At 50.3% G+C, this 23,356-nt stretch overlaps 7 protein-coding genes across 7 annotated transcripts; 3 read left to right on the top strand and 4 right to left on the bottom strand.

The window, feature by feature from the left end:
• Positions 1–124: 124 nt before the first annotated feature.
• Positions 125–2,081, top strand: PV10_00807 (uncharacterized protein). The gene has a single exon (XM_016364922.1). It carries the CDS (start codon positions 732–734, stop codon positions 1,401–1,403), a length of 672 nt encoding a protein of 223 aa, XP_016228571.1. The 5' UTR covers positions 125–731; the 3' UTR covers positions 1,404–2,081.
• On the bottom strand, positions 1,527–2,974 carry PV10_00808 (uncharacterized protein; the record flags this gene model as incomplete). Its single annotated transcript, XM_016364923.1, has 12 exons — positions 1,527–1,543; positions 1,599–1,686; positions 1,742–1,846; positions 1,897–1,925; positions 1,983–1,989; positions 2,055–2,147; positions 2,204–2,274; positions 2,330–2,369; positions 2,432–2,512; positions 2,568–2,662; positions 2,736–2,799; positions 2,888–2,974. 12 exons carry the CDS (start codon positions 2,972–2,974, stop codon positions 1,527–1,529), a joined length of 777 nt encoding a protein of 258 aa, XP_016228572.1.
• An 843-nt stretch (positions 2,975–3,817) lies between these two features.
• On the top strand, positions 3,818–6,746 carry PV10_00809 (uncharacterized protein). The gene has a single exon (XM_016364924.1). The coding sequence runs from the start codon at positions 3,996–3,998 to the stop codon at positions 6,465–6,467; it is 2,472 nt and encodes an 823-aa protein (XP_016228573.1). The 5' UTR covers positions 3,818–3,995; the 3' UTR covers positions 6,468–6,746.
• Positions 6,747–6,770: 24 nt separating this feature from the next.
• On the bottom strand, positions 6,771–7,158 carry PV10_00810 (uncharacterized protein; the record flags this gene model as incomplete). Its single annotated transcript, XM_016364925.1, has 2 exons — positions 6,771–7,044; positions 7,103–7,158. 2 exons carry the CDS (start codon positions 7,156–7,158, stop codon positions 6,771–6,773), a joined length of 330 nt encoding a protein of 109 aa, XP_016228574.1.
• Positions 7,159–8,268: 1,110 nt separating this feature from the next.
• On the bottom strand, positions 8,269–9,498 carry PV10_00811 (uncharacterized protein; the record flags this gene model as incomplete). Its single annotated transcript, XM_016364926.1, has 1 exon — positions 8,269–9,498. One exon carries the CDS (start codon positions 9,496–9,498, stop codon positions 8,269–8,271), a length of 1,230 nt encoding a protein of 409 aa, XP_016228575.1.
• A 721-nt stretch (positions 9,499–10,219) lies between these two features.
• PV10_00812 (uncharacterized protein) lies at positions 10,220–13,751 on the top strand. The gene is made up of 2 exons (XM_016364927.1): positions 10,220–10,937; positions 11,004–13,751. The coding sequence occupies exons 1-2, from the start codon at positions 10,634–10,636 to the stop codon at positions 13,337–13,339; spliced, it is 2,640 nt and encodes an 879-aa protein (XP_016228576.1). The 5' UTR covers positions 10,220–10,633; the 3' UTR covers positions 13,340–13,751.
• A 66-nt stretch (positions 13,752–13,817) lies between these two features.
• Positions 13,818–17,884, bottom strand: PV10_00813 (uncharacterized protein). Its single transcript, XM_016364928.1, has one exon. The coding sequence runs from the start codon at positions 17,713–17,715 to the stop codon at positions 14,224–14,226; it is 3,492 nt and encodes a 1,163-aa protein (XP_016228577.1). The 5' UTR covers positions 17,716–17,884; the 3' UTR covers positions 13,818–14,223.
• Positions 17,885–23,356: the final 5,472 nt, after the last annotated feature.

Raw genomic sequence — 23,356 nt, forward strand, 5'->3', positions numbered from 1 at the left:
ACGGAATTGAGGTTCAGGTTTTCAGTACTATTGATATATATATCTGTGGTCACAACTCTTGACAAGTCACTCCTTTGACTCACCTTCAACATCTCCCACAAAAACAGACAAGATGTCGAGGTGCCTCAAATCACAACAATAATCCCTCAAATGCTGGCATCAAGGTGAGGACCATCCTATACGCTTGGCCAATTCCGATGCATGAATAAGAGTGGAGCTATTCCCAAAGCAGTAATATCTGGGGAATAGAACATGGCCACCTCCAATCAAATCCCCACAAAGTAGCCGTTGCCTTGCCGTCCCCCGCTAGCTGTTTGGGCGCATCGCCATGGCATTCGCTCAAGGACATCCCTCGATCCCTCAAACCCTCTTGGCTGGATTGGCCTCCCCCATGTTGAGTCGGCACAGGATCCGCTCTTCGCCATATCTTCCACCGCCCATGTGGTCATCAAACGCCTGGCCTCTTTTTTGTTTTGAAATGCTGCGCCCTCTGACATTGCTCTCCTGACAGCAACTCAACACTGCTGGCTTTTGATCTTCCCCTTCTTTCATACCCCGGATCATCCAATCTGTAGTTTATAGTCCCCCTCAACACGGTCAGGACTTGTATCATCCCCCGGATTTCAAATCCTGGGTCACGTTTGCCTCTTACCAGGGTCTCTTTCGGACATTCCCCGGCCACCCAAAGATTAGATTCTATCAGCTCCTAATCTTTTTTCCATTGCAACATCATGACTCGGACTCAACAACAAACATCGCAAGCTTCAAACCGAGTGAAAAAGGCTAGACGATCATCCGCCCAGGAGTCTCGTCGTCAACCTACCGGTTTCATCACTTGGACAGACTGGCGAGCTTTCCAACCAACTCGACCTTCAAGCAACAAAAGCAGTGATGATGAATCACCAAAGTATTCACACACCGATGGCTGGCATCCAGATGCCTTTGCCGATAGATATCGACGATCTTCTTATCCCAAATTGTCACCTCTCCCCGTCAAGAACCTAAACATTCTCAACAGTCAGCGCATCACCACTTGGGAGCGAGATTTCTTCAGCTCTCTACTGGTACCAGACCAAGGTCCAGGCCAACACTTTAAATCCGAACCTGAAATTTCCGAGGAAGAAATCACCACGGTATGCATGGAGGTCTTGGAAAATCTGGCACCTTCACTCGCTGAACTCACCGACGCTCCCACCGCGGACAGCCCAGACAATGCAAGTCGCCAGGATACGGACACGGACATGGATATGACCATCATGTCTTCCATTGACTTTGACTTTGAAAAGTGTTTGGCAGAAGTGGAACAAATAGTATGTGACTCGATCAAGGACATCCCCAGCATATTCGACACTCAAGACAAGGTCGATCGCAAGTCGCTTGAACCAGCAACCACCACGATATGAACCAACTCATCATCTTCACCTTTGACAAAGCCTTCTTTGTCAATCGTGTAAGCCCTGCCGAGAGATCAACCACTGTCATTCTGGTATCTCTGGTCGCTTCCACTCCTTTCGAGCCACTTGTGCTCACGAGAAGGATATTCCTATAATATGGACTGTGAGAGGGATACATCAGACACTCATCTGGACGGAGCATACCAGCATCGACGAGAATGCTCTGGCCTGTGATGTTTCTCGACTTGGGACTGGCGAGGAAACTGACGATGTTGGCGATGTCTTCTGGTTCCTGCACGTTGTGGTCAACTCTGAGAATCTGCCCAAGTGGTTCAGGTACATCATACCTGAGGTCTCTTCAAAGCCGCTCGAGCTTCCACCGATTGCTGGAATGCATCTTCGGGACTCACTCCGGTGCGCTCCGAGATACTGGCACCGATCTCTTTCCACATCTGATAAAATATTAAATCGAGCTGTGCAGTGGTGGAGTTGGGGAACGTACATGCGTATCAACTGGACCCGGACAGTATGCTATTAACGACAAAAAAGTTTAGATATCTGAGCGTGTTGAATGTTAATGATACATACCATTGACCTGTACGCGATGGGATCGGTTCGTCATCTTTGTTCATCCAACGTGTCTTTATTGAACCCACTTACATTGATATCATATTGCGCCAGTTCGAGGGCAGTTGCTTGGGTCAACCCACGAACTGCCCATTTGCTCGCGGTGTAAGCGATCGCATTGGTCGACTGTACCTGGTCAGTGGCTCATTCGAGGGACGTGAGTTGTTGGCGAGGTCACATACCGGTCGATAACCTGCCGTCGAGCAGGCGCCAATGATCTTGCCGCCTTTGCCCTGCTTGACCATCTGCTTCCCTGTCAAAGGATCAGCCACACTGAAGCCCAACTCCATTCGACTCGTCAATCTTACCGGCCTCCCGGTAACAGAGCATGACGCCTCGAAGATTGACCTAGAAGAAAGAACCATCAGTCGGATTTTTCTGTTCTCGTGGGTAGACACACGACGACTTACTGCAAGGACTTTGTCCCACTCCTCGACAGTGACCTCGAACAGCTTCTTGGTGACGATGATCCCAGCATTGGCAATCATGACCTACCGCATTTGGTCAGCGGTGACCATAACATTGGGAAATACCACGGCTGCTCACGTTCAACTCTCCAAACTCGTTCACCACCGAGGTCACCATGGCCTTGACTTGATCTTCTTGAGTGACATCGGCGATTGCGATAATTGCTTTCCGTCCTAGGCCAAAGGTCTAGGTTAGAGCTCACTAGATTGTGTCGCAAGCGCAGAGCATAGATGAGAACCTTCCTACCTTTCGCCTCGATCTCCTTCTTGACGCCTTCCAATTCAGACCTTTGGGCTTCTACATCATTCAACTGTTGTAGTTGAGAGATTTGCGTCAGCTGCTAGTCCCATCTCTAGGCACACCAGCCGTCGGAGGCATTTGGATCCGGTGAAACTCACTCCAACGTCCATGCCATCCTCCGCTAGCTGCAGAGCGATGGCACGACCAATCCCACGAGACGCTCCAGTTACAATTGCAACAGTCATGATAAGTAGGGGTCTGAAGGAGAGGCAGTTGAGTTCAAAAGTAAAAACAAGCAAAGAATTTGGCAGTCGCCCTTTCAATGAGAAGTACCAACTATCCCATTTGCGGGATCCTTCACATGTTCGTATGTATATACCTAGGTTATCATGCGAACTCCCCCATTTCCCATTCCCCATTCGTCCCCCGCTCACGAGAAGCCCAAAGAGGCATGAGAGGGTAGTCCAAGGTTGTGTATTGCCACAGTTGGGGTTAATTAACAGATTCCGGCAATGGTTTGTTTGGGGGAGATGATGTTTCTCCAACAAGATATATTGTATATGTGGAATCCCCACGTTTTGTCTTCATCCGAACGAGGGGAAGCATCGGAGACGGACTTTTTATTCCTGGCGGGGAACACGGGGACCCTTCGGGGCCATTTTCAGATGCATACCCATCTCATCCACTGTCTGTTGGTCCAGACCATGGAGACTCAGATCGTTTTTGTCCTGAAGTAGGTAGACATCGAATCTGTGACTTTCTCCACGTGACTTACACTATATGACTGTCCAACGCCGCCCTGAAAAGCCACAGCTTTTGTAGTCAGCTTTGGGTAGAAATCCCTGCCACGACGAATTACCTCACTCTCGAGAGGCCTAGAGTTATCGAGATGACCCTAGATTTGTCCAAATACCACGACTACTTGTACTATTGTAGTTACTAGTCCCTGCTTGAGCATTGCGTCTTTGTTAGCTAAACTCCGCTGAATCTACTATTCCGGAGCACAGCCACATATCAGGCCACCGACTTCTGCAAGTTGCAGCCCAACCACCCACCTTTGTTCTTTACTAGTTGTTGGTTTCTCAATACTTTCTCAATGCCTGTTACTTGTGGAAAGACACGACTTGGAGGGCCATCACTGGTCCCCAGTCGAGCATGCCCTGAAAGGTCCAAGCAGGGAACGGTAAGAATCTGGAAAGGCAGGCCCCCCCTGAGTTCTTCCCTGGCACAACACACCGCCTTGGACACTGTGTGTCAACAGCCTCGATGGATCATATAACCAAGCCCTTTGACCCAGCGTCGTCCGACATTCCTGTCCCTCGCCTAAGCAATACCAAGTATGATGGCTTAGACTTTGCAACATATCCTGACCGTCGAGGTTGGGACCTGTCACGCCTTCTGGCGGGAGACTTCTCGCAACATGACCAAGAAGCCACAGCAGGCTTTCTCCAGGATTGGTTGTTCTTTGGGACTCTTGCCACCGTCATTGCTGAAGCAGCCAAGGATGAAATTGCCAGCTACGTGCAGACTGGTGGTGACAGCAAATATGGTTATGTCAATACCAGTCTCTTGCCCAAGCATTTGCACGATCGACTGAACTATCTGAAAGTCATGGCATTTGACCAACCGGAGCTGGCAAAAACTCTGGTTCGATCGGCAGAGAAATGCCTGCAGACTTTGTCTTATATGTGTTGTATGGCCAGTTGTTCAGTCAACGGATTGGAGTCGACAGAGGACAGAAAGGTGATCTGGCCGCTGCCACCGGAAGTTGACCTCTCTCTGCGTGTCTTGGGCCAGCTCTTTGCTTCCGCTTTCTATGGTGGTCTGATGACGGATTTCATCACAGCTCGTCTGCCTCCCACGGCTCTTCCTCAATTGCAATTCCCGCCGGGAAATTTGCTGGTGTCCAGGATGCGACAATCTGGATGGTGTCCGAGTGATGTGTCCATGGTATCACAGGACTTTTCACCTTCGACCATGGTCTACCTCAGTCGGTTGAAGAGAGAAGCAACTTCGAGAGACCATTCAGCCTGCACGAGTCAGAAATGCTTCGCGTTCCAGATTGACGATTCGACATACACCTCCAAGCACTGTCAAGAGAATTGCACCTGTGAATATGTTGGACCGCCAATTGACCAAGTCGTCAAAATCATCGCGAGTGGAGGGGTACCTCTGATGTCGATCGTCATTGATCAGGTGTCGGACGAGATCGAGATCAAGGTGGAAGAGTACAAACCTGGCCAGGAGTATGTCTGTTTCTCCCATGTCTGGTCAGACGGACTAGGCAATGCCAATGACAACACCTTGCCACGCTGTCAAATTGTCCGACTTCGAGGACTGTTGGACGACTTGGCCGGAATGAAGTCTAGACGTGAGCTTCTCAACACCGCTCGCTTCAGCGCATTCATGCGTAAGCAACGCAAACTAAGCATGCGGTTCTGGCTCGACACTCTCTGTGTGCCAGTTCAAAAACAATACGTCGACATCCGAAAGATGGCCATCCGCCACATGAACAATGTCTATGCCAACACATACCACCTCCTGGTCCTGGACGCCGAGCTCCAGAAAATTGCCGTTCCGGACCTACGAGAAACACTTCTCCGAGTATCTATCTGTGGATGGATGCGCAGGTTATGGACTCTGCTCGAGGGTGTAGTTGGAGCCCGTGCCCATATCAAGTTCAAGGATCGGATCATCGACCTTGAGACCGTATACGAGCAGTTCAGCGAGGATGATCAGCAATTGGACATGTCTCGATTGATGAGACAGAGTGCTGGATCGTTGGAAAGCGACGCAGTCAAGTTTTATTGGAAAATGGCTTTGTTTCGAAAGACGATCCGATCGTCTGACAGTTTACAGCGCAAAATGTTTGGATATACGGTGACATATGAAACCAAATTCTTTCAGGGAAAGACAGAGATGATGAAATACGATGCGAATCTAGAGCGACAGAGCCAATGTCTCGCGGTCATGGAGGCTTTTGTGGCGAGTCGATGGCGCACCACCAGTAGACGCGAAGACGTCTACCTATGCCTTGCTAACCTTCTGGGCTGGAACACCGAAGGCCTGTCAAAGGTTCCAGTGGAACAAAGGATGCGAAACCTTCTGGAGCAACAGCAAGATCTTCCACAAGGGTTGATATTCGTTTCTGGTTCTCGCATGGCAGAACCAGGGTGGCGGTGGGCTGTGACGGATTTCGATTCTCCGGGGACTTCTCCATTCGGTGCTCGAATCCCAATCAACGATGCCACCGCCGCGCATCGTGACGGGAATGGCTTGACAGTCAAGTACCCAGGGCTGCTTCTCCCTTCTGTATTGACCAACATTATCGACGAGCAGATCCTGGTCCCCACGGCCGACGATGGAGGGTCTGACCAATTGAAGTGGTGGCGGATCCGACTGGACAACCAACAAATTTCACATGGGGAAGCAAACCAGGCCGGGCCATCTTATGGGTTTGCACTTCTCTTTTACGATGGTCGCGGTAATGTCGAAACCCCAATCCCGGGGAACGTGGCTATGGCTGCAGCTTTGGTCTCCTTGGATGGAGAACCCTTTTCATCTACCAATCCTGTTACCACGGCCGCAAGCACAGCTTGTTCCTTCATATCGCTCGCAGCTCTTGAAGCGATAGGCTCGGCGCAGGAGTTTATGGCATTACGACAGAGAAAAGACTTGAATATACGGTTTGTCGAGGACGAGGCACAACTTGTTAGGCAGAGATGGACAGTTGGGTAAAGGTAGTGGGATTGACACCTGGAGTCTTACTCTGGCTCTTGCTCTTACATCACGACAAGGCAGGATCTTGGATCTTTGGGCTTAGATGGCAATGAAAACTGGGATCTATGCCCATCAATTGATTTGATCTAGTTATGGGAAGTGTTGTTACATGGATCATGAAGAACTCATCGTCGTCATTGTCGTCAGGAGTCGAGATATTGAATGAATAATTTAGAGCCGAGAATCTGAGAAAGATATGTTTCCTTGATGGTCCTCTCCCCAACCAAGGTTTCCCCCTCCTCCTTCCTCATCTATTGAGTCTCAATCTTCTTCCTGCTCAGGTGTCTTCTTGAACCATCTCTGCCAGATCCAGATACTATACGTATAAGTTTCGACAGTGGCAAGAATACCGACCACGACGTAAATGAAGATCTTGATCCGAGGTGTTGCGCCGAGGTCGTTGAAGGAGAATTTGGGGAGTTCTCCAGGGTTAGTATTTGTGTTGGTGTTGGTCGTGGCAGAAGGTGGACTTGTAGATGTTGATTCGGGGATTGGTTGCCTTGAAGATGAATTCTTTGATGAGTCGTACTGAGTGCTAGAGTATAGTCGGTTGGGAGGATGTCGTTGGAGAAGGGAGGATGATTGTTGGAAACCAGTGCCCACGCATGGCTGCCGAATCAGTATGTACTCTCGCGCGGGTGTTGGACATGGTCTAGCCAGAACTCGGCTGAAGAGCAAATTCCTCGCTACTTGAACCATCGATGACTTGAAACAGACTGTAGCGATGGGCAGATCTAAGTAGTGACCTGGATTTCGTGGTGGTATGGGTAGGAATGAAATCGAGGCACGTGATGTCGTGATGTTTTGATTGGGACTTCAAGTTGCTGCTTGCACAATGCGATGATGAGATGACCGGTCTGTGATGGAAAGGGTGATCCTTGATTATGTACAAGACGCTATGTATTCATCTGCAATCACCAAGATGCAATCATGGATCCAAGTTCAGAAGACACAGACTGGGTGTTTGCAACGTAAAAAACCAAGCATACGAACTCGCGAATACGATTTCGAATACGATGCGAGATGTGGTGGGGAATTGAGCGTAGGTAGCAAGATTTGAGGCTAATGCGGCTCTGTTATTATAGCTGTCCTCTGCAACTAGGGACTTAGCTTTATCAGTCATCTCTGTACTTGATCCCATAGTATACTTTCATCATATCTGACTACAAGTATCATTGTGGGAGGTCAAAGACTGCTCTGACCACATGAAAATCTCTCGTTATTTCAAGTGTCTCGTCCCCGTGACCCGACAGCTGTGTCGGGTTGAGACAAGCTCACGTCATATGGCGAACGTGACACCAGTTCTAGGATGGCGTTCAAGCAGCCAAATATTAATCCCAGCAACCATACGAGGTCCTTACGACTGTCGCATGCGCCTCGTTGTTGGGGATGCTAAAGCAAGTTCCGACGGGAGGTGAACGCAGGTTCAAGCTTGAATGTCCGGCCTGCAACATGGACCGACAAGGGTATTGTTCCCCTATCGTAGTCTCAGTAACCTCCAGAACATCAACAGTGCTGGCAGGCGGTGCCTGATTGATGAGCAGTTCGGTATGGCCCGTGATCAAACAAAGCCGGATTGAAGCCCGAGACATGCCTATGTCGTTGAAAGGACCCCCAGACATACTCGTGGAGAGCCATGCATGATTCGGAAAGCCTCTAAGAAGCTAGCTTGCTAGCCTAAGCGGCGAATGCAGACTGACTTTCGTAGGTGTTATCAGAAGTCACTCGCTGATTTGATTACTCGAATGCCCAAACTGCATCAAGCCCTGGCGAAGGCAAAATCCGAAATGGTCTCGACGGTGGTGTCTTTTTTCGAATGCTTCGATGGATCCGGGTCCATGACCTTGGGCTGCGTTCTGTCTGGAAAAAGCGAAGATGTGAAACTTAAAAACTCCCGGGTGGCCGCAACAGAGCCCTGCTTCTCAGATAGCTCGGCAGCGTCAAGGAGAGCTGTGTATACGTTTTGTTGTTGAGTCGGGTGCTGTGAGAAACGCTCGGTGAGTTTGGGGATTCGAATCTGTTTGAGCAAAGATGTAGCGGACGGCGATAATGGATCGTAGAGTTCGAGGCAAGCAGAGTTCCAGGATGAGCGCCAATGGCTATCGGTAAAATATCGTAGCACATCCCGATATACATCCAGAGACAACTGATGATTGTGTCTGACACGAATTATGGCTGATGCGAGGCAATTGCTGCTCAAGACCAAAGAGAAAGGAATCGACCGAGCCTCTTGGTACTGAGCGGCTTGAATAAAGAGATGAGCAGCATCGGACAAGGAGTCTTTCATGGAAAATTGCCTGATCATGAGGGAGATCAAGTAATCCTCGGCTTCGACGCTCCGAACCTTACTTCGACTCCCTTCCGAACAAGACACGAGTTCGGATACAGAGTCCAACTCGCCAAAAGAGGACTCGTAGAGGGTCCGCAGGAAATTCCAGACTTCAGACTCAAGGCCATCTTTGTACATGACTGGAACGACGTAAGAAAGGATTGTGTGGTTCGTCAAAAATAGAAACTTGTCAGTTGGCTTCATCTGAGTGTACCAGTTCAAGATTCGAGGAGCGAGTTGGCCACCAGCAGGGACACGTTCCTGTTTTTTGAGACCACGGAGGTATAATCGACAGCACTCTTGTACCAGCTTGAAGCCACGGACTCCGCTCAGCCCGACTTGCTCAAATCTAATGACGGCGGCGGCGGTGTCGGTGCGAGACTTTGGGGTGACGGCATGTTGGGTGGCAAGGAGGGGATGGGCAAGCAGACTGTCAAAGTGACGGTGGAGGTCGTGGGCCACTTGATGGCTAGGATCGGGCACTGTGGTCGAGTCTTTGGGGCTTACAGAGGCGGGGGATGGATGGACTTCATCGAGATGCTTTTGGAAGGCTGACTCAAGGACATTGACGAGTGTCTTGGATGCTCGAGGGGTTTTAGGGAGAGGAGGATGTAAGATCGAAAGGAACTTGGCGATATAGAGATACGGAGACGATTTCATGGTCAAGGTGTCGCCTGTTTGGCGGAGAACCTAAAGATGAAGGGTTCGGTCGTTACTGGAGGCTCGATAGGTAGCCACCAGAGAGTGATTGGTTTTATCCCAGGTTTCGAATGGTTGCCTTTATTCGCATTTTGAATATTCCTGTGTGCGCGCCGAGAGGAGGATCACGGTAGGAGGCAGGAGCGACGGGTTGAGAGTTGAAGATTGAGGAGGAAGTGGAAGTTGCGACGGTTGAGGTCAAGAGTTGAGGCAAGTGCACTCCCAGTCATTATTACACTACTGATCTTCTACACCGAAGCTGATTGGGGGACGAGGGTGTGGGTAGGCTACTTCCTTCACCACGTGACAAGGTCAGGTGTTGGTTTCCTATACCTGGTCCTGAGCACCTGATGCCACCCACCAACTTTTGCTGAGATAGTCGCATCTTGATCTTGACTAGTTCTCGAAGAGTCGAGCTACCTGCAGATTTCCTGCAACTGCAGCCTGTAGGTAGCGGGTGTTCTTGAACGTCTTGACATCTAGGCACAAGTTATTAACTCGTCAGTCCTTAGAAAGGCCGACAGTCCGTCTTCGGGCGCTAAGTAGCGTGGCCTAACCTATCTGTTGTTAGTGAGGAGTTACTGCCCAGTTCACCCACCAACAGCACGTCCAGGCACCTAGAGTAACTCCCAGTAGTCCCTAGAGAAGCGCGTTACTACTGGGAAACGACTGCCTGGTTGGAGTTTCAGACACTGGCTTGCATTCTGCGCGTTGTGTCCTGCGCTCTACTCTCTGCACACTCACACTCGCAACTGCAGACCAAACCGTGCTTCCTACTGCACCTGCTGCACTTGCACTCACTACACCTGGTCGGATTCTCGATTCTCTCATTCCCTCCCCCATATTTCCATTTCCCTATTCACCAAATGTCAATATAATCAATCAACCTCTCATCCCCATTCGGCTTCCTCACTTCTTGCTCAGCTCCATTCAATCCTCCTCCTTCACGGTTGAGGTTCTCCTCTACTTCTCCCTCTGCCTCGCCGCCGTCGTCCTTGCATCATCTACTGTTGCATCCCCGAATTCCTTTTCACTCCCACACCACCTTCACTTGTTCCGTCTCGCCACGTAAATCGGCCTTTGAATCAACATATCAATGGCAGAAGTCTCATCCCGCGGAAGCGGGACTAGAGGTCGCGGTGGTTTTAGAGGAGGCAGAGGTGGTTTTCGAGGTGGAAGAACCACATTCAGGTCACAACACAAACAAGAAAACGAGCAGGAGAATATTCCTCCCACGTCTCTGGACGATCAGGGCGAAATTGGCGAGCTCAAGCGACAGTTTGGTGACAAAGTTCCTTTACTCAGAGACATCTTGCCTGGATGGAGCGACGAGGATCTGGTTTTTGCCCTTCAAGAAACAGACGGCGATGTCAACGCTGCTGTCGACCGCATCTCATCTGGTACCAACCTCTTTCATAGTCCTTTCTCAATCTTGGACCTCCTCAACTAACCTCTCTTTTTCTCAGGTACGATTTCCCAGTGGGGTGAAGTGAAGAAGAAACAACCAAAGTCCAAAGAATCCACCACCGCCAGCACCGATCCTGCCTCTCGAGGCCGAGGACGAGCAAATGCCGACGGTCGAGGTCGAGGTCGTGCTGTAGATCGCGGTGGTGCTAGAGGTGCTCGCTCTGCAAAACCTGTAACTCACACAAATGGTACAAAGACTTCAAAGCCATCCGACGACTGGGACACTCCCGCACCCCCCACCGAAGCTAATGGTGCTTGGGGTTCTGTACCCCCCAACGGCGATGCTCCCACCACTACCACAGACGATTGGACTCACGAACCCGGCAAGGATGCTCTCGCTTCTTTACAGACCGATGAACCAAAACCTGCTGCCAGTGCCCTTCCCGCCACAGCGAAACCTGGCGGCTGGGCTGGCTTGTTCGCCAAACCGCCCCCTCCACCCGCTCCCGCTCCTCAAAGACCTCCCCCGACTACCTCTGCCCCTGCTCCACTTCAAAATGAACCGTCAGCCTTTGACGCCGTTCCCGCCATCGAAGACCCTGCCTCTGTCGAGCCTGCGATCCCCCCTCCCATCGAAGCCGAACTCAGTGAGGAAGGTCCTAGTGAATTACCCTCAGCTCCTCATTCGGACACTGGCAAAGACCTCGTACCTTCTTCCCAGGACGAGCTGACAGAGAAGAATCTTGGACGTTTGCCAGATTCCTCCCATCCGCCTCCTTCTGCTACCGCTGCAAGCACCGTGGCAAGTACGCAGGATCCCCTCACCGCCGTTGAATCGACCAAACCAGTCCCTCGAGCTGGCTTGTCTGGCTATGCCACGACAGCTTTGAAAGCAACAGGTGGAGCTGGTCGTTCAGCCAGCCACGGAAGAAAGCACATTGAACAACAGGAAGCTGTTATCATGCCTGGCAATCTTGGTATTGAAAAAGCCGCCGTTCAGTTTGGAAAATTAGGAATTGGCGCAGACGATGTCGACGTCGATGAAGAGCGCGAAGAACCAGAAACCCGGACTCAGCTGCCCGATGATTCACCCAGCGCTCCTCGAGCTTCCCTACCCCCCTCTCTTTCCGAAAGTCTGCAGCCTGCAGCCGTGGCTCCCACACAAGTCCCCGGTGACATTCAAGCCGCTCCACGACACGCTCCGGGTCTGCCTCCTGCCTCCCAACAAAATCAACCCAACTCCCAATCTCCTGGTGCCTACACCGAACAATATCGTTATGGACAAGGCCAGAAGCCATACGATCCATTTGGACAGCAAGTGCCGAGCGGTCAGGCACAAGAACCGTTTTCGAATCAAGTGCCTCACCAACCATCTGCATCTGGCTCTTCGACCGGTCCCATCTCGCAGGCCGATTACTCGGCGTACTATGGCCGTGACGCATATTATTACGGTTATGGTCAGGATGCTCACCGTGCAGGAAGCGCATTTGGAACATCAGCGCCCGATATCCAGGGTCAGTATGCCACGAGTCGCCCCGGTCAAGTAACAGCTGGACAACAAGAGACCCAAGGCAGCGGCAACAATACTCCCGCTCCTGGTGTCCCCAACCCCCAAGCCCAACCTTCGGCCCATCTGCAGAGTCAAAGTCACTATCCGTATGGCTATCCCAACGCCTACAGTCAGCAGTATCCACAGTACTCGTCGTACTTCAACCAGGCTCAAGCTCAGGCCCAGGCCCAGGCAAATCATCGCTATGGCGCTAATCGACCAATGTTTGACGACGTTCGCAGGCAAGACAGCGATTACTATGCAGGCCAACAGTACAATTATGGAGGCCACGGACAAAATCATTACGGTGGCAGTGCCTACAAGTATGGTCAACCTCAACAAGGTTACGGCTATGAGCATTCAGCATCACCAGCCAATATCGGCTCACTCGGACGCGACGGAACGTATGGCCGTACGGGATCAGCTCAACCATCAGATACGCAACCATCAATCAGTGGCAGCACACCATTCGGTAGCGGAGCAGACCCTTTCGGGCGAAGCTCTTCGGGCTTCAGCCAGAGTCAGAATCTTCAACAACATGGTTCTCACCAGGGCAGTGAAGATCCGAGCAAGGCAGCAGGCCCTAGCCCGTCGTTGCAAGGCGGCCGTCCAGCATCTGCGGTCAACAACACCCCGGGTCAGCAAGCCGGACTGCCGCAGTCGCAGCATTCGGCGCAGCAAGGCTTTGGCGGCTATCCTCAGTATGGTGGTAATCTAGGTACTGGTCACCAAGGCGGTCATCAAAACAGTGGTTATGGAGGGTATGGTTCGAATACTGGATTTGGAACATACGGTGGATATGGAGGCGCCCGAGGATGGAATGGTAGTCACGGTTCAGGCCATTAGGCATGAGTGTGGTGCTCGATATTACGTTGGGGTTGGAAGGACTCTCTTTTTGCCATGAAATTGTGGCCCAAAACAATGACGAAAAGTTGTGAGCTACAGGCGACATCATCAACCTTGATTTTTTATCACGCGGGGGAGAGTTTTCGGAAACCGATTCTCCTTGTCTGTAATTGCATGTATAAGTACACCACAGCCATCAGGTTCCACGGAGGGAGCAGAAATTGTGACCAAAAACGGGGTGGAGAAACGGGAGGGAGGGAAGACATGGACTCGCAGGTGGGATTACAAGCGATGGATGGACAGATCTCAATCAATCCTATCCTTCTGGAAAGCAGAAGACGTGGTGGGCTTGTCTCCCATCACATTCACAGTATCTGAATGTGAAACCTTTGCACTCTTGTTACATGATTTTCCTTGGCCTGTGTACATGTGATCAGACCGCAGGTTGTGGATATGTAGTACGATCAATCACCGTAGACCAGATCCCCAAAGCACTTTGATATACAGAGGAGGAGAGCCTAAAGCTACCTTGACGTTCACAAGTACATGACATTCGCTCCTCTATCAGTTCAACCTGACCCCAACTCGGAGTTGGCAGAAGAGGGAGAGTTGCTCGACATTCACTCACTCACTGGCTGGTCATTCTCTCTCAAGTAGGGTGAATCCATCCATCAAATTCTTCACCTTGACGCCATGCTGATTGATGATTGCTGAAACTGGACAACTGCCATACCCAATACACCGTAATCCTTGAACGAACTCGCAATCCCTTGTTCGAACAATCTTGTCCTTTTGTAGTACAATCCCACCAGTCCCAAACCAACCCAAGCACTCCAACATCCTTGATTTGCAAAACATGCAGAGAGAGAGGGAGAGTCGTCTGTTCATATAAATTCATCACTCATCATACTCAAGTCTGCGGCGGCGCCATCACCACCACCAGCACCATTCAGTGCCGCCGAAGGGACAATGCTCTTAACAGCTTGATAGGCCGCATTCGTCGCATCTGCCAGGATTTCCATGGCTCCGCCACCACCGCCGCCATCATTCCTGCTTATTCCTCCTCGTCGTGGTTCATCGACAAATCCATCGGTGAATCCAACCAGCATTCCAATCATACGGTAAAATCCCACAAGGATTCTCCACACCCCAGGAGCGAGGCGGTCAAATCGAGTCCATCGGTAGATCATGGTTGGTAACACCATGGGGAATTCCGGCTCGGATTCTGTGGGCCAGACATAGTAGTCGGCATATGTTGGATGGCTGTACAGTTCGCACATGGAGAATTCCAGGAGAATCCAGATCCACCCGATGATGGTGAGCCAGCCGAGTGGAGTGGGTCGAGGTAGCCACTGGAGTTTTTGGTGTTGGTTCTTTCGTCGTGGATAGAAGAGTAACGGGACAGAAATGATCGCGACTGAATATGTCATGGGCATCCATGAGTTCAGCTTCGAGTAGTTGTGGGAATGTGGTTCGGCGGTTTGGCCGCATACACTGCACATCTGCACCGTGCCTTGAATACCACTGCCTTGGAGTAACACCATCTCATCGCTGGATGGATGCGAGACTTTCTGTTCTAATCGAGAAATGCCTTTCCTTGCTTCATGAAGATTCGTCATCAATCGTTCCATGCGAGATGTTAGCTGGCTCGCCAGGAAGACCTCGGTGTTGTCCGCGTGACCACTTTCTTGCCTCAGTCTGTCGACCTCGTCTTGGGCTCCGGCTCTGATGCGAGTAGTCAAGTCAGCTGTGAGATCGGCTGCATCGACCATAAAATCTTCGATGGATTGAATCGTGGCATCGCCCAGATTGAATGTGTCATCTTTGCCCTCAACATTCTCAGAAGATTCCAGTCTTTTCTGTTTCTGTTCCTCCAGAATATTGCTAAGGGCACTCCGGGGGATCTGCACCAATTTTTCGCTGATGGGCTCGGTGTTGATTGCGTTGGTCTCTACCGGTGTCGCCACCTCAGATTCGAGGGCCTTGATCTCCTCTTCGTGGTCTCTCTCTTCATTTTCACTGTTGGCCAGTACAACATTTGACAACTCTTCGGTTTCCTCCTCGATAATGGTTGGGATTGGAATTGGTGGTAAACGATCATCACCAGGAAGTGGTGTATCTATCCAACCACCGGCGTTGACTTGAGGAGTTTGGGCAAAGATTGGCGCTTTAGCCTTCTGGTTTTGGGGCTTGACAGTATCGGGCAGAATCGTGTCAGTCCAGGCTCCCGCCACTCTGGGCGTCTCAGCAACGACGGGCACAACAGGGTTGCTTGTTCCATTCATGCCATTAGGCGAAGAATTTGGCTTCGCTCGATCAGCTCCGAACTTATCAGAGGGTTTATCTTTGTCGCCAGACCTGAGCAAATCGTCGAACTTGTCTTGTGACGGTGGACTACCTTTGGGGGTAGTGCTCACCGCCCTTGCCAATCGTTGCAGATGTTCCAATGAGCTCGAAGACCCTGAACTCTGCCTCTGCGAAGACTTCAAGCGGTCACTGATATTATCAGACGACAAAGGAAGCCCTGCAGGGCTTTCCGGTTGCTTTTCTGGCTTGGAGTTTTTGTCAATCTGCATTTGTGGATTGTTCTCGTCGGCTTTGGCAGGAGTGTGACGCTTCTCCTCTGGGGTGAACGATCGAGAAGGTTTCCGCACCAAAACATTGGGATCTTTTTGCTGAATTTCCCCTAGTCGACTTGTTGTAACGCCTTGCTGGGCCAATCTTTCGATTTCCTTCTCTCTTGGTGATTCAATGAGCTGCGGTCTGCTTTTAACAGGAGGGCTCTCTGAGACTTGGAATGAAAGGCCAGTGAAATCATTCTCCCACTTCCGGTTCTTCTCAAGAGATGAGGCGTTTTTCGCAGACGCGGACCAGCCGAACTTGGGTCTTTCGCGCGGAGTGATACTATCCTCGACGGAAGGCAAGGGGACGTCAGCGCTGGCTGCGAGCCAATCAACCTGTGAACCATCGTCACTAGCAATAGATTCGGCCTTTTCGGTTCGCCGTTCAGCAGCGCTCTGACGCCATTTGGCCAGGAACGATCGAGACATCGCAATGTTTTCTGGAGATCTGGGATTCGCACTAGGCAGTGGCTCAGACCCAACCGAAGTTACAGTATCTTCAGGTCTTGGCTCATCGTGGTGATTATTTGGCGGCTCCTCGCTGTGAGATCTAATGTGGCTAGATGGCCGATCCGCACGAGAGAAAGCAACCAGCCTTGGGTTGGAATCTGGAAGATTGTCTTCTGGAAGTTGGTCGTCCTCATGTTGTCTGACCGGCCGTGATGCCTTGCTGAAAGCTTTGACCTTGGTCTGTAGAGCTGGGGGAAGTTCGTTGTCATCGTCGCTGGCGCCATATCGTTCCATAAGGGGTCTGGTAGATTTACTGAATGCTCGAATCTTCTTTTGTGGAGTCGATTCTTCGCTAGTGTTCGAGAGAGTCTTGGACAATCCAACTGAGCGGGAGTTTGGTGCCACATTAAACGAGACTGGCCCTCTTGACAGGCCGGGAAGGGTATTGCGCTCGTACAGCCGCCCATTTGGAGTGGCGCCATTGGAACGTGAACCATTGGCTTTGAAGTCAATGGGAATATGGGACTGCTTCAACTTTTCCAGCCTTGCCTTGTCTTTGGCACGATCCACCACACGAGGGGTCAACTTGGCCGCCAGAACCCTGTCTGTCATCTCGTTTTTCAGGAAATCCAGAGTGGTGTGCTCGGATAGGCTTTCGCGGGGGTCATTGGTGTCATTCTCCTTGTCATCATTATCAGGAAGGTCTTCAATAGGTGTAGTGGTATCAGGTGGGGGTGGAAGCTGCAGCGCATCTGTGTTGGTGTCGTTTGTATGCGGGGGCAAGTCAACATCCAGTTCTGAGGTGTATTGTAGATCGTCGATCATGTCATCTTGGTCACTGTCGGGCTCTCTCTCGGTCGCTGCGAGATCTTCTTCTGCTTCAATCCGCTCGTATACGTCACTGATGCCACCTGGGGGACTGGAGAAGTCGGCGGGAGTAGACAGAGACTTAGATCGGGGTGGGGTGGAAAACCCATTGGTGATCAAACGACTAGGACTCTTTTTCCGTGGCGGTGAAGATGTTGTCTGGAGGTGACGATTCGGGTTCGAAGAGAGTGTCGGCAAACCAGATGGTCTGGCTTTATGGAGGTTTTGGGGATTCCTCGCAGCTTGGAGGACTTTGGAAGCGACGGCGCGTCGCGGCTTGACTTGAGAGAGCTTGTGCGGGCTGGGAGATGGAATGGACGAGTTTTCGAGGACACTGTCAGTGAAGAAGTCGTCGCTTGGTAGATGTCTTGTCATGGACGCGACAGGGCCACGGGATTGAGGGGAGGGTAATGGATTGTTTTCTTTGTCTCGAGCCATGGCGCGTCTTGCTGCATCAGTGAATGGAATGTTGTTTGTGACATGCTATTTAGCCTGGGCATGAAGTTTTTGCGACATGGATGCTGGGAGGTATGACTCGACTGTGTAATAGGTTTGTAAGTCTGATGGAAAACAAAACACTGTAAATGGTATCGGTTATGGCCGGTCCACAGCTGGGCGCATGTGTATTCGTTCATAGATCTGGAGACAACCTTGCAACTTTGTTGAGTGGATGTTTTGGAGGTGGGGACGGAGGCCTGATCACGTGGGTGGAGGTGACGCGCTAGGACATATAGAGATGATCTAGTTGCTGCTTGATGGTTTGAATGCCAAGATGGTTTCTTTGTTTAAAGCGACAATAGACATTCCTCCTAGTCCATATATTTCTATTGTAGTCGAGATACAGCGTGCTTCACACTCCTTGTTCTTCAATGATGAAGCGGATATATTGTTACAAACTAGTCAAGCAGCAGGGAGTCTAGACTGTGAAGTGACATCTCGTGACATCTCGTGACAGCCTTACCCTGCAGAAAGGTGCTTCCACCTCTCCCTCGCCATACTGTGTCTCCTCTCCTTCTCTTCCTCGCTAATCATTTCAATGCCTTGTTCGATCCTTCTCTCCTGGTGGCGTAGTGCCCTGTCCACTGTCCATGCCATTGCTGCATGCAATGAGTACAACACTCCACTCAACATTTGCAGTGTTACCATGGCATCCCATACTTGTTGGTTTCCTTGAGCCCCAGCTGGACACTCGCTCAGTGATATTTGACTGGTACTGGAATCATTGCCGACACATGCCCCAAGATAAAATATGGCACTGATAAAGAAGCAGACTGCTAGCGAAGTGGAAAACCATACAGCAAGTCGAGGTGGGTTGACTCGAGCAAAGACGTGGAGGTGTAGCGATGGGATGGCGTTGAAAAATGATATTCCTGGAACGACCAAGGGCTGGATGACTTGACCACTATGTCCTCGAGTCTCAGCGAATAGATCTTGAAGAGACTCGCCCATGATCAAAGAGTGACTTACAAATTGAGATCAGTCTTCATTGAAGCGATCCATACCGCACCCAGGGCAATCTCAGCCATGCTCAAGATTGCCAGGACCAGAACGACCCAAGGTGCAAACGAGGTCCATCGAGCCGTTTTTGCCCAACGCAAGTCACCATCGAAAGACGCATCTGCGAGGCCTTCAATTCCAAGCATAATGGTAAACCAGGGGATATGTTATGGCTCGAAAAGACCAAGACATTAAAACATAAAATCTCGTGTCTTGACAATTAAGACCAAATGAACCTCATTAAAATGGGCGAGCCGAACCTGTTCATATTCCAGACGAGGGTCACCAGGTAGTAATTAATCAAGCCTTCCCAAGCTAATTCCAGAGGTGTGGATGTGACTGGTACAGCTTAGGATACACGACGCAATGGCCCGCCTGATCGGCACGATGATGCGACTCAGTGACGTGATTTGATGAGAGGTGCGGAGAAGCTTTGGGCGACCATGCTTGTAATTTGCTTCTCTTTGCCGACTTTTCCAGTTCTCATTCTCCCAAGGTAGTCATGATCGTTGAAGGGGGAGCCTTTGGAAAGGTTGATCCATCGATGGGACACCCTACCATGTTATCACTTTGATTGGATGGGTGCTTGAAGTTGGTCTTGACACACGATCGGATGTGCTGCACCAAAGTCGCCGGCGGCACCCAGTATCCATATTAATGTTTGTTACTCTCAAACATCAATCAGGCGTCCTCTAGCATGGAGCCTTGGATAGATCTAGTTGGCGTGGCATCGTCTATCTTGTACAAAATGTAAAGAGTGTCCCGCGCACCCTCTGCCGGAAACATTCACAGCCACATCAGCCAAAGTCCGGGGTCCACCGTGTTGCCACATTTGGCTACATTAGGCTAGTGGCACCACGGTCAACACGGTCTTTGATTTGTTATCTGGCCTCTATCGGTGCGGAACAATGAAACGCCGACAGAAATGGATCTCCTTGCCTCATGCGAGGCTCCACCCACAGCCTTCCCATCCCCTCCAAAGAACCTCCCCTCACCCTAATTCTTCACCGAACACTATCATTTTTGATGATTTGATAATTTGATAAATTTGATAATGCGCTTGATGGACCCTTTGCGGTCGGTGGAAGATATGTATAACATGTCACTAAGTGAAATACATATGCGTCAACAGGGCCACTGCAACACTGTTTCACTTGGTTATTTGCATTCTCTTGCCAGCACCCACTATGCATTTATCAGCATGGGTTTTATTTCTGACAAGCGTTTCCACCGGCTCCAATTTTCTGACTACCGCCTAGCCAACCCTCGACCTTCTGACCAACATCGAACTCTAGACCGGTCTTATCACGGTCCAAGTTTCGGACGGACAGTGTATATATGAACAGATATATAAATGATAGAATAGACAATGAATTTTCCACCGCTTCATAAGGACCATCATAGCATCAACAGCACCTATCCGAACCCACCTTCAAACTATCCACCCTCAATAAATCTTCCACCATGATTGCCGCTGCTACCACCACATATCTCGTCACTGGAGCCAACCGTGGCATTGGACTGGGCCTTGTCACAACATACCTGGCACGACCCAACAGTACCGTCGTCGCCGCTGTGCGAGACCCTAACCATGCCACCAGCAAAGCCTTAGCAGACCTCCCCAAAGGAGCAGGCAGTAATCTGATCGTCGTCAAGATCGACAGTCTCTCCGAGACCGATGCAGATCAAGCCATTGCCGAACTGCAGTCCAAATACAACATTACCGCCCTTGACGTCGTTGTCGCCAACGCCGGTGTCGCCAGTGTCTACCCTGCGGTGCACGAGGCCCAAGCCAAGGATATGATTGAGCATTATCGCATCAACGTCGTGGCCGTCCCAATTCTCCTCCGTGCCGTTTTACCTTTGCTCAAGCAATCGACCCAGGGAGCTAAATTCATCACTATCGGTTCTGTTGCAGGCACCATTGGAGACATGGAAAACGTCGCCGTCCCAAATGCCGCCTACGGTCCCTCCAAGGCTGCCGTGAGCTGGATCAGCCGGAAGATCCATTTCGAGAACCCAGACCTCATCTCCTTCAATGTCAGTCCCGGATGGGTATGTACTGTCCTTCGTTCTTGTTGCATCTAGCTGGAGCTAACATATCAAACAGGTCCAAACCGAAATGGGCAACAGTGGCGCCGTGGCTTTTGGTCTTGAAAGCGCCCCACTGACGCTCGAAGAAAGTATTAGTGGTCTTGTCAAGCTGGTAAGTTGCACACCTACAATCTATATCCAGGGCTGAGGCCTTCCTCTTGTCTTGTTTCCTATTCTGACATATTCTTTGTTCTAGTTTGACGGAGCCACCCGCGAGAAGTCCGGCGGGAAATTCCTCAGCTATGATGGCACTGAACTTGTATGGTAAGCGAGTGAGCGACGGATTTTGTCTCGGGAAGGGTATGCTGGCGTATGTCTATAAAAAAAGGATTAGCATATCTATACATCAACAAGCGTGTCACTTCGGTCAGTAGTTGAACTGGGTTATTTTGGAGTTACAGACACTTGGAATAAAATCTATGGAAGCCTCTGGAGATCAGATACCTTAGTTTCACCCATAGGCGATAGACTAGATGCCTATCTCAATGAGAAAAGGGTTAAACAATGAAATCAATTGCCAACGTGCACCATCTCCCATATTCTGCACCATTAGGAAAGCCTCAGGACCTGAAGGCAGGGCGAGAGCACTGAACAGTCTCTTGAAGCCCAAAACCTCAGAGGTTATCATTTGGGCTAGCAGCTAGTCTCATATGGTAACTTATGTCTAACGAGATCCTTACTGCAAAGCTGTCCACGTAAGGGAGAGGGGTCCTCGAGAGACCAAAGGAGAAATATCGCTCCACACATCGGCCCTATATCAGCGTCATGCCTTTTCTTCGCGTGTAATATCCTCTCTTTCTTCGATTTGGACCTCCTTGCCGTCCTCCACAATACCGTGACCGTCAGCAGTCAGATGAACAACGACTTCATCTCCGAATAAGGCCCCAATCTCCTCAACGGGGAGTTGCTTGGTCTCAGGAACGTAAAAGTACACGATGACCACGGAGATGAGACAAAGGCCCATATAGAGCAGATACATCCGCCACGCACTGTTTCAAAGTTGTCAGTGAACAAATCTTGCCGGGGAAGGCTGATATATGGATCTTACATATTCTTAAACGCCAGGGCAGCCGGAGTTGTATAGGTGATGGCGCCGACAAAGTAAGCGAAGAACCCGAGACTGTTTCCTTTGGCACGGATTGCGGTTGGGAAGATTTCCGAGACGTAAATGAAAGCTGGAGCATCCACGAATTGGAAACAGACGAGATAGATGAACATGAATGCCACGCAAGCGGCAAGGCCGGCTTGATTGTCGCTTCCGAGGTATCGTGATTGAAGAACACCTTCGATCAGAAGACATGCCGCCATGGTTGGGAATCCAATTACTAGCCCAGGATGGAAATTGTCAGTACGGAATCTGTAGCCGAGATCGAGGAGGTCGAGTTCTGGAACTTTGGATTACACTTACGGAACATAGTTCGACGTCCCATTTTGTCGACTATACTAATAGCCACAAACACAAAAATTGTACCGACGGTGGTGAAGAGGGCTATTTTCGACTCCGGTCAGCTGGTTCCTATCTCACCGGCTACCAGATGTAAGAGGAAAAATGTCACATACCATAGACAAGCAAAGGCATGACTCCAGTCAGTCCCAGTGAACCTAGAATGATGGTGATGAAGTTGGCAATGCCCAAGATACCAGTACTTTGAGCAGCAAACCTATTAGCTGTTAGTCTTCAGCGTCTGAATGGTCTGAGTAGGTTTGATGTACTGGATGAACATGGCCAAAATACTTCTTCGTCTCCACGAAGGTTTCTTGAACATGTCGATATAGCCAACCTTGTTTTCCTTATCAAACTCCACTTGTCTTACAATCTGCGTCAACTCGGCATGAGCAAAGCTGTCGTCTGGATCAGTCGCAGACTGGTGAAGTCTCTTGATGATGGTCCATGCTTCTGCGTTGTGACCTTTCATGATCAAAAACCGAGGTGATTCTTCTGATGTGTTATTTTCTATCCTCTGCCAGTGTTGAGTTTGCCATACCTGGAATGAAAGGAAGCCCGATGAGTAGTGCCAGGGGTCCAACACAAGCCATTGCAAGAGGCATTCGCCATTGAATAGCGAGGTTCTTTGCAAAGAATGTGCCGACGGAGAGCCATGAACAGCTGTATAATAAGTTAGCCGACGGAAATGATGATGGAATGGCTAGAATCATACACCACATATCCCATACCAAAACTGAGTGTGGTGAATCCTGATAAGAATCCACGATAGCGAGCAGGAGAGACCTGAAATACTGCTTGTTAGCGGTCATTTTCCAATAAAGAAGTAGGTGATGTTGAATGAACGGAGCGTATTTTTCTCAGACTGACCTCAGTAAGGTAAAGAGGCACAAGGCAAATCAGCATGCCCAAACCAAAGCCATGCAACAGTCGCATGACAATGAGCATCTCGATGACAACAGCTCCCGTGATAAGTGCTGCCCCCACCAGAGAACAAGTTGCAGCTAGATAGAAAGCCTTTTTCCTGCCCAGGCGGTCGGCCAA

The sequence above is a fragment of the Exophiala mesophila genome (assembly GCF_000836275.1).
Source record: "Exophiala mesophila strain CBS 40295 unplaced genomic scaffold supercont1.1, whole genome shotgun sequence".
NCBI classification, from domain to species: domain Eukaryota; kingdom Fungi; phylum Ascomycota; class Eurotiomycetes; order Chaetothyriales; family Herpotrichiellaceae; genus Exophiala; species Exophiala mesophila.